The sequence below is a fragment of the Somniosus microcephalus genome, chromosome 10, assembly GCF_052327205.1.
Source record: "Somniosus microcephalus isolate GS21.2 chromosome 10, FLI_Smic_1.0, whole genome shotgun sequence".
Classification (NCBI taxonomy): Eukaryota; Metazoa; Chordata; class Chondrichthyes; order Squaliformes; family Somniosidae; genus Somniosus; species Somniosus microcephalus.
This window is the reverse complement of record NC_140996.1, coordinates 168,252,508-168,262,857: the sequence shown is the minus strand read 5'-3', so window position 1 is coordinate 168,262,857 and position 10,350 is coordinate 168,252,508. Positions and strand designations below refer to the sequence as shown.

Here is a 10,350-nt window from a genome sequence, read left to right as displayed (position 1 = left end):
AAGTTGGGTGCGGTGGTGACTTTGACGGCCACTGGCAATGTGTGTCCACCTGGTCCTCTTGGCAGCAGGTCTTGCTGTAGCATTGTGCAGATGTCAGTCACTACCTCTCGCGAAAGTCGGAGCCGCCTTTGGCACTGCTGCTCAGTCATGTTGAGGTAGCTGACCCTGTGTCTGTAGACCCTGTTTGGTGGGTATCTCCTGTGCCGACGGGCTTCCAGGCGCTGGTCCCTTCTGGCCTATGCTGCCTCAGGTGGGTGAGCAGCAGCCTGTCGCTCCTGCTGCTGCGCCTGGTGCTCGAGCTCCTCTAATGCCCAGAAGGGAAGGAAAAAAATGGCTCCCATGCTTCTGGCATATGCCTCCATTGAGGAAGCGCTGAGTGAAGGTGGCGAGAGGGGTTTCCCAGGAGTTCACACTGGAGATTGTGTGAGGCTCCAACAACCTTCCATAGGTGTGGTTAAGCCTAGTAAAAGTTGCCCCAGGCCAGAGGCAAAAAATCCTGCCACCTGCAAATGATGGCTGATCAAATCTCCTCTTTAATGGTTGACCTGCAGCTGATAGTCGCCAAGCCAATAGTGCTCCCGCCAGGTTTCACAGGCGCGATTCCTACCAGGCGTGTTTTATGTGAGAAAAGGGTTAAAAGTGCAAGGGACTGTTAAAATGGCATTATAGAGGCCATTTAGTGGTGATTAAGGGCCTTAAAGACCAGTCCCGCCTGTTGGATGCGGGGCGGATTCGGGACCATCAGACACGCCTGAGTAAAAATGGCTCGGAGTTGGGAACCAGGCGGGGGGGTCCCGCCCGCCCGCCAGTTTTTGCGATTTTAACCCCCCCGCACGCCTCCAAGCCCGCCTCCACAGCTCAGTTAAAATTGAGGCCATTAAATATTTGTTGGAATATATTACTTAATTAACAAATTAAAACTGAGTAGTTTTAGGCTATAACAAACATTTTCATACTTATTTTTTGGAAGGTCACCTGAAAAATCAAGATGTCAGTTGTGCTGGCAGACAGCTGAGAAAGTTGCTCCACAATCCCCCACAATTGTGAAATCAGAGTAACAAGTTTACATAGGCAAATCGCATGTTAAATGTGGTAAAAGGGATTTATAATAGAAGAGGTGACAAAAATGAGACAAGAGGAAGTCAACTGTCACATATGGGAAGTGTGTGATGTAGTTTTAAAAATATTATAGGTATTTTTATATATGCATCCTCATAAATATATAAATTATGTCGATTCATCTTACTGTACCAGATGTTCTAAAGCAGGTGTGGTGAAATCGTTACATTAAAGAAAAATCAGATTGACTAGAGAGTAGGAGATGTAGGTAGTTTGAGGATTAAGGAGGCTGCTAGGGGCACTACAATTGGCCTCAGCACTGTTGGGCTAGGAATGGGATAAAACAGCCAGGGCCTCTGCTCCTGATCACTACCTGTGACTTCACCTTTCTGGGAATTCTAAGAACATAAGAAATAAGAGCAAGACCATTTGGCCCTTCGAGACTGCTCTGCCATTCAATAAGCTCATGGCTGATCTTCTACCTCATCTCCACTTTCCTGCACTATCCGCATATCCCTTGATTCCCTTAATATTCAAAAATCTATCGATCTCTGTCTTGAACATACTCAATGACTGAGCCTCCACAGCCCTCTGGGGTAGAGAATTCCAAAGATTCACCACATTCTGAGTGAAGAAATTTCTCCTCATCTCAGTCCTAAATGGTCGACCCCTTACTCTGAGACTGTGACCCCTGGTTCTAGACTTCGCAGCCAGGGGAAACATCCTCCCTGCATCTACCCTGTCAAGTCCTGTAAGAATTTTGTATGTTTCAATGAGATCACCTCTCATTCTTCTAAACTCTAGAGAATATAGGCCTAGTCTACTCAATCTCTCCTCATAGGACAATCCCCCCATCCCAGGACCCAGTCTGGTGAACCTTCGTTGCACTCCCTCTATGGCAAGTATATCCTTCCTTAGGTAAGGAGACCAAAACAATACGTGAATTGTGTGTGCATGTGTGTGAATGTCAGATAAGGAAAAGATCAGGCTTTGCTGTGATACTCTATCAATTGAATAGTCTGCCAATACTCACCGTATAAGCTTACACTTAAAGAATGATCACATGGCTAAGGTACAGAAAGGTGGCCAGCAACCATGGACTCCTACCCAAGCATGAGCAAGTCACTGCCTTTGTGGAAAAGGGGAGACAATTAGAGAAGAGTTATGGAGATTTAATTATACAGGAATTCTGCCATTCCCATTTACACCTCGTCTAGACTCATCTTTTATTTCTTTACTTGTCGCATTACCATCTCCTTTTGCTTTGTACTATCATACCTTTTGTCATTTAATCTCTTTTGCCTTCGACCCTATCACAGACCTTCCCTTTTGATTATTCCACCCCTCCCCCTTTCCCTGCCTACTTGCTTAAAATCTGTTACATCTCTAACTTTTTCCAGTTCTGACGAAAGGTCATCGACCTGAAACATTAACTCTGTTTCTCTCTCCACAGATGCTGCCTGACCTGCTGAGTATTTCCAGCATTTTCTGTTTTTATTTCAGATTTCCAGCATCCGCAGTATTTTGTTTTTGCATTGTTGTAGTTAGTATATATATATACAAAATATGATGATTGTTAGCTGTGAAAATCCAATGAACTGTAAAAATTCAATTTTATAAATATTCTATTTCTAATATTCTAGCCCAAACACTTGACACAATATTTTATCTCAATGAATGATTAAGACTGTTATTCAGCACAAAAAAACCTATTCATATTCAAGTAATTTACTATTATTCAAGATTCAGCGTTGCTCCATCCTCCATTTGCTGCATAAAAATCGATGAATCAAGTTCTCTTGATACATGGGTAGATAAATGCAGAATGTAGTATGTTAATCAGCCATTCGGACCAGGAAACTGTCATTCTTAGTTTCTACTCAGTTTGCTGGTCTTACCTGGGGTAGAGGAGGGGAGTGCTATTATCAACCTCTATGCCCCTGGGCTAGAGAGGGGGCAAAAAGTAATCTACCATTCCTGCTCCTGATTGCTATTTACTGACCCCTGCTGGAAAATAAGTGTGGTGGGGGGTGGGAGGGGGAGAAGGGTAGCATTCTGTTCAGCTCTGATACCCATACCTATGGTCAAGTAGCTTGTCAACTTTCATTGTCTATGCTCATACATGAAGAATAGCCACTTGACAAAGTACCAGAGTGCTTCAGGTATCCATTGAACTGTATCCCATCATGAATCACTGCCTTTGAGAGGGGGTGAGAGAGAATTAGTGGTGTAGTATCAATGCTACCCTACCAAGGCTACCATATTGGACCATAATTTGTGGTAGCAGTGCATCTAACTGCGTCTGCCGTTCATTAGACTTGCTCTTGCACATTTACGTTTTAAAAATTTTTGTGTGGCAAGTTGCTGAAAGTGTGAGCTGATAATGTCACAGCGAAGGAAACCTGCATCTGAGATGTGAGTGAACAGGACAAACAACTGTGTAACTCCTCAACCAATCAGATAGAAGGATTGTGAAATTAAAAGCGCAAGGATTGAGAAGGAAGTGTAAGTGAGTGGGTGAATTCAATGCTAAATCATATACAGAAACAGAGTGGGAAAGAAAGACCAGATTAAGAGAAAGAAAAAAGAGACAGAAAGGAAAAGTAAAAATTTTATTTGTAAATTTTACATTTAGTAAAATCTCCAACAACAATTAGAAGCTGAAGGAATGAGATGCCACACTTGTGAAAGTTAATTTTCAGTGTCAGAGAGGTTGACTGGCAGTAATTAACATCGCATCGTTAAAAGGGTACTTAGACTGAAATGGACAAGACTTAACTTTCTATGGTGAGTTTAGTTTGTATCTACCACGCAAGTACAACTTCACACCGTTCAATGCATTGCAATGGCGAGGCAGTCTGCAAGGTGCCATTTCGCGAAGCTAACGGAGGAGGGGTGCATCTCGTACAGATTTAACCGCGTATCTGCCCTCGCCGGAAGTACCTATAGCATTTGCGCGTAAATAACAGCAAGCTATTAGCCTTGCCATTATTTTGACAGCAAATTATGACTTGTGCAGGCAGAACAGCCTGTAGTGCGTGATCCCACACACTTGCAACCTGATCCTGTTTCTGAAGCATCGCGTGGCACAGCTAACTTGGAATGAGTCTGGGCAGGTTGGTTCAGGAAATCAATTTCCTAATGACTTAATTAAAAAAAATTTAAAATGTAATCTCATGAGGAATTTAGTTACATTAAATCACATTTTTAAAGGAAGTAATTAAAAGAAAGCTCCTTCAATTATATTCTTTATACCTATATTGTATACATATTGGGGGGGGCTTGATACAGAATGTATTTAACTTACTGAGGACGATCTTAACCCATGAATGCCTTATATATTTCACATCTCGCAAGTTAGTGTCTATATATAAGAAAAACAAGGACGATGGAGTAATTTGCAAATTCTCTATCAAAATTTGCCATTTAAAATGTAATTCAGCTAGTAGACTCTTTATTTTATCAAATTTGTGGGAGACGGGATACAGTTTGAACATCCAGATCCTACTAAGAAGTGATTATTCATCATACTAATAAGTAATATAAAACATATATCAATTTGCGTCCTTCCCTCACTTGGAAATGATGCCCAGCTCCGCAGAGACTGCAGTGCTGGAGCACAGAAGCGGCTCCCGGAGAGCGATCGCAGTGTGTTGGGAGCAGTTACTGCGGGTCATTGCCCCGGCTTTCATTGCCCCGAGCAGTTCCCTCGGTCATTCCTGCACCGTCTCAGTTTGCAGAGAGGAAAAAAAGGGATCAGTGAGGGGGGCACAGGCAGCGCCATGTAGATGACGGCGGCACTGAGATGTGTCAGTGGGGACCACGCCTTGCTCTCACTGGCGGCCATGTTGCGTTCTTACTGCTGAAAATTGCACCGCTTCATCATCAACAGCAGAGACATTTGAGAAGGACAATTTGTTTGGGAGTTTTTCTCACGTGACCTTTAAAGAGGTCAGTTTTTACGCCTAGGTAAATTTTGCTTCTATTTTTTGCCTTACTGTGAAAGCAAAGCTTGTACTGAGTGTGAGGATTTCCCTTCATTTCTAATGCTCTCTATCTCGTTGTCAGGCCTAAATGCACTAATGAAGGCCAGGGTCGTTCCCACTACATTCCTCTGCTTAAGGAAAACTTCTTTAAATGAATGCGGAAAAAATAACAATCTGCATAGATGAGGGAGAGTGTGATGAATCATTATATTGCACGACGAACGTTGTTTGGTTGCGAATCGTTAAGCATTGAATTAGTAACATCGCGTCTTTTATTCTCAATATTGAAACATGGTAACAAACGGGTCGAGTAAGACTTTGAACTGTAACAGTTGAGTGGACTGGGATATTTGCAGTTATCAGAACAAAAGGTTCAAATATTGGAATTTGATTTAAAGTATGCATTATGCCTTGGCTGTTTTGTCATTTTTCGTGCAGTTATACGTTTAAAATCAACACAATTATCACTCTCACTTGTAAAACGTTTTAAACCATCCCCGCCACAGCTGTGAACACACATTGTATGTGCGTGGGATGAACGCCGCCGGGTCTTCTTCTTCGTAAGGCTTTTTGCTTGTGACAAATTTGTCTTTTTAACAAAGTGGAAATGCAAAATTAATTTAATCTGTGGGCTTTTGAAGAAATATGCATTTAAGTATTAGCAATATCAAAGTTGTAACAAGACGGGGAACATGCAGGCACGATGCGGTTTTCTGTGTGTATTGAACGTACTGCGCCAACCGTTAAATCATTGTCCTCTTTGCAGTTTGCGCTGTTGCTGCTATAGAAAACAAGATTTGTGTTAAAAACTTTATTTGTTAATCGTTCGCTTGCCTCCGCACTTAAATATATTTAATAAATGTTTGTTTATTTTCCTCCGTGGGGTTTCTCCCAACAACTGTCTGGAGGCGCCAAAACAGTAGAAACCATAACTTGCCTTCACTTCTTCTCTTGATAATCAACTCGATATCGCCGAGAAGCTGGAAATCCCGCCTCCCAGCCGCACAGATTGGTTTAATAAAACCGTTAATGGCACAAACGACACCTCGGCCGACCCTGCTGAGGCTGAGCCGCGGCTGTCCCTGTCACTCACAGCGGCCGGCCCGCCCCCACACCCTCCTCATTGGTTGCACCGGCCATCAATCACCTCATTGACCCCGCCCCTGGTCGTCTGGGAGGCCTGAGTGAATGCAGACGGAAAGGGCGTGTACCACAGGGCCCTGCCTGGAGGTGGGTTGTTCAATAGCTGAGGGAGGGGAGATGCTGAGCGCAGCGGGATCTGATACAATGTATTGACATGTTGTAATTAAAAGGTGAAATGTAATTAGAAAATGTGGACTTAATACTTTATTTATAACCCTCTTGGTTTGGTGTACTTAATTCTTCACAGAAAGCAGAGCGATTGGACTGTATTGTGCTAGTGTGTTAACCAGGACCGACAAAATGCCGAAGCCGGTAAGTAAAAGGATGTGTTCTGTTTATTTTAAAATAGAATTTTAGAATTGGTTTAACCTGTTTGTGTGCTTTTTGGCAGAAGTTTATCGTTGACTATTAGTAAATCCGTTTGCCAGAAAATATTGTGGCTGGCCCACAGTTTATAATGGCTTATGTGAAAGGGGTGCTCTGATATTCTGTACCGACGGCCTGGCTTTTATGCCAGTGATTCATTTCTTTTTTTCCTTCGCTCCCAGTCAATTGTATTGTCAGGTTTTTTTGAGCTGCATAAGAGCTTTTGGAGGGTGGGGCGACATACAATATTTAAATGACTATTCCATTAAGCATATATCTTAAGTTGCTGATACTGGTATTCTGCATTGATGAGGCAGCTCTAAAAGCAGGCATTTTCACACCTCCCCAGGTCCAGAAAATTCGAACAAGATAAACCAGCAAATAAAAAATATATAACCATGAAGAGCATTGAGTTGTGCCTTCACCATATCGATTGCAGTGGTTGAAATAGGCAGCTCACCACACCTTGAGGGCAGTTCTGGTGAAAGGCCATCGACCTGAAATGTTAACTTTGTTTCTCTCCACAGATGCTGCCTGACCTACTGAATATTTCAAGCATTTTCTGTTTTTATTACACTGTAAGGGCAGCTAGGAATGGGCCATATGTGCCGGCTTTGCCAGGGATGCCTGTATCCTGAGAATTAATTCAAAATATATAGACTTAAGTAAACACTAATTTGGATGCAGCAGGGAATGTGCTTTTGTCATATACCTACTCCTTAGTCTTTCTTGCCCACCAGGCTGGTGCAATGCTCCATTCCATACATCATGTGACAAGATGGTTTGATTCAAGAAACTAAGCTGCAGAAGCTACTTGGGATTATAATCTATTTTCCATTCAAAACGTTGAAGGAATAAAACCTAAATTGTAACTTGACTGCAATCTACTCTATGCCTCTAATTATAAAGCCCAGTATCCCTTATGTTTTATTGTCAACTATGGCTCAGTTGGTCGCGCACTCACCTCTTGAGTCAGAGGGTCGTGCGTTCAAGTCTTTTTTGAAACTCCATATACACAACACCAACTGCACTACCCTCATCCACCCTCTCTCTTACCTCATCAAAAAACTCAAATCATGTTAGTGAAACATGATTTGCCCTTAACATCCGTGCTGGCTCTCCTTTATTATTCCATACTTGTCCAAGTGGCTATTAATTTTCTCCCGGATTATTGTTTCTAAAAGCTTCCCCACCACCGATGTTAATCTGACTGGCCTGTAATTGCCAGGTTTACCGTTCTCTCCTTTTTGTGTAATATTTGCAATCCTGCAGTCCTCTGGCACCACCTCTGTATCTAAGGAGGATTGGAAGATTGTGGCCTGTACCTCTGCAATTTCTACCCTTGCCTCAGCAACCTAGGATGCATCCCATCCAGACAGAGGATGACTTATCCACTTTAAGTGCTGCCAGCCTTTCTAGTAGTCTTTATATTCAGCCTGATTCTCCCTTGTATTATCAAGCTGACATATGTCATGCACCTTTTTCTGCTTCATCCTACTCTAACTCCTTCATCGTCCATGGAGCTCTGGTTTTGGTTACCCTCCCTTTTCCCCCTTGTGGGCATGTGCCTAGACTGTACTCCTCTTTAAAAGCTGCCTTTAAATTACTTAAACATTGGTGTGATGAGGCCAAGTTTATATTTCCCCTTATGTTGACCATAAATTATTTAGTAATTCAATGCAATTTTTAGTTACACTTTTTCCTATCCCACCATCTACAATATTATTTCTGTACCAAGTACACACAAGATAGCTCTGTATATCATTATAGTTGCTCTCTGATCTAAAGCCAATGCTTCTAACAGCACTGAAGGTTAGATTAACATTCATGTGAGTACTGGCTTGAATCTTAATCCTGAGCTGTAGACTGCTGGGTGTTAAATTAATAAATTCTGATGCATGGAAAGACCCTAGAGAAAGCTGCAATAAGTACCACCATGCATTGATGTACAATTTAAAAAGGAAAAACATTTCCCAAAGCAGTAACAGTTGTAACTTCTATCCTTTTCTGAGTGCCAGTGTTTGTTTATTTTATAAAATGAACAAAGCTGACCTGCTTGGCAGTGAGTTGTCATGGAAACTGGTTAGTGTCTCGAGTGGTCTCTGGTTTTAAAAAATGCCTCTTGATGGTGCTTCTAACTCAGAATTTGTATCAGTGTGGAGGGTAATACAAATGGATACAAAGAAAAAGTGAACAGATAGCTTGTTTTCACTGCTATTGGGAAGAGTTTTCATATAAAACAAGAATGTGTTCCAATTAAATTGAAGAATTAATGCAGCTGCAGTGATGGTGTACTTGAGATAAAACCTCTGCCAGCTTGAAGCACCAGTGAATTTGAATTTAGTAGAAGTGGTGAAATGCTAGCCACTTTGTTTTAAGAATAAAATATGGTAGTTTAAACAAGATACATAAATGACAGTATCCTGCACAATTAGGTCATTTATATTTTTTAAATTGGAAGTCTTATTTAAAAAAAAAAAATACTTATTTAAATACCTAACATTGTCGGGACTGTTACTTTTTATAGGGCACAGTCCAGTGTGTAAACTTTCTAAAATGCTAACTGCTTGTCAGTAACCTCATGTTTGTTCTTATATCCTTCACTGACTAGGTACAAATTGTGTATTCTAGCTACCTTCAGCTAAGCCATGTGTCAAGCAAGACATTGTTACATTTGTTCAGAGTGATTTCTCAGTAAAGTATCCCTGGTGGGTATGAGCTACTGGCTTTGCATTTGAATTAGTGCTGTTGTGGGTATTGGTGTATAGAAGTCAGCTTTACTGGAAATTAGATGTGTTAATTTTTTTTTAATTGTGCTCCTCCAAGTGAAGGATGTTAATGCTAGGGACTAGAATACTTTTCAAGTACCCAGTGTCTCTATCAAGAACTTCCAGGTTAGATATAGGACAACTAGACAAAGTAGAGCTCCTGATATTCTGCCTCATGTCCCTATTTCATTTCCCATGCAAGCTAGGAACTGAATTGGTTTTACCCAAATTCATTTCACATGGGACTCTTGTAGTCAGGAGACTTTTACTCCATCAGTCTGGGCTGGATTTGAACCCTGCTGCCAGGGTGAAAGTCCAGTATCCAATCCATTGCGCCATGCAAGTCGACTCAGTTGTTTGACACATTGCATAAATAGTCTTGGTGGAGGAGGGTGATCCAGTACATGATTTTAAATCACCAACTGGTAAATTCTATTGTATAGAATTTCAAAAAAATAAACTTGGCCAGAAGTACAGCTTTTGAGCATTTTTTAACTTGGCCAGTGTGATGATGTAATTTTCTCCTGCCAACCCTGTGGAAGTTTGCTTTTTTGCTTCCTTTAGACAACTCCAGTTGAGATTAGGAACTTGCAATGTTGTTGAAATCTTGAATTATACTAGATTGTAACTGTGCTACATGGTGCAGTGTGCCATTGTATATACATACATACATATAGTCTGTCTGTGTGAGCGTACCTACACATGTTGTATCAAAAGAAAGCTTATCATTAGGGGAGTCTAATAGGCATATTTACTTTTTGGTCAGACAAAAATTGTTCGGACAGTATACAAAAAAGGTTCAAAAAATGGCAAAATTCCACTCATTAGCGTTGAGTGACGTGATGGTTGACCAATCGTACAGGGGATTAACCTGATGGTTGACCAATCGGTGCGTCACCGGGGGGGGCATTTCATTGCGGGGGGGGCGGGCCTAATCCTTCTGAGCTGAGTGGCCGCCATCTTGATTCCTAACTATTGATTTATTTTTCCCACTTTGTGTGTTTATTTTGAAATATAAATTTCCAGCA

The 10,350-nt window shown here is 41.6% G+C and overlaps 1 protein-coding gene across 7 annotated transcripts in view; it reads left to right on the top strand.

Annotated features, from left to right (window-relative positions):
• Positions 1-4,686: 4,686 nt before the first annotated feature.
• LOC147111838 (radixin) overlaps positions 4,687-10,350 on the top strand; it is a 97,963-nt gene continuing 92,299 nt past the window's right edge. For 2 of the 7 annotated variants that reach the window (XM_085999119.1, XM_085999114.1), the window contains exons 1-2: positions 4,687-5,028; positions 6,436-6,500. In XM_085999119.1, the coding sequence (XP_085855245.1) occupies positions 6,489-6,500 (12 nt within the window). In that variant the 5' untranslated portion in view covers positions 4,687-5,028; positions 6,436-6,488. The other 5 variants (XM_085999115.1, XM_085999120.1, XM_085999116.1 and 2 more) reach the window with 5 other exon arrangements.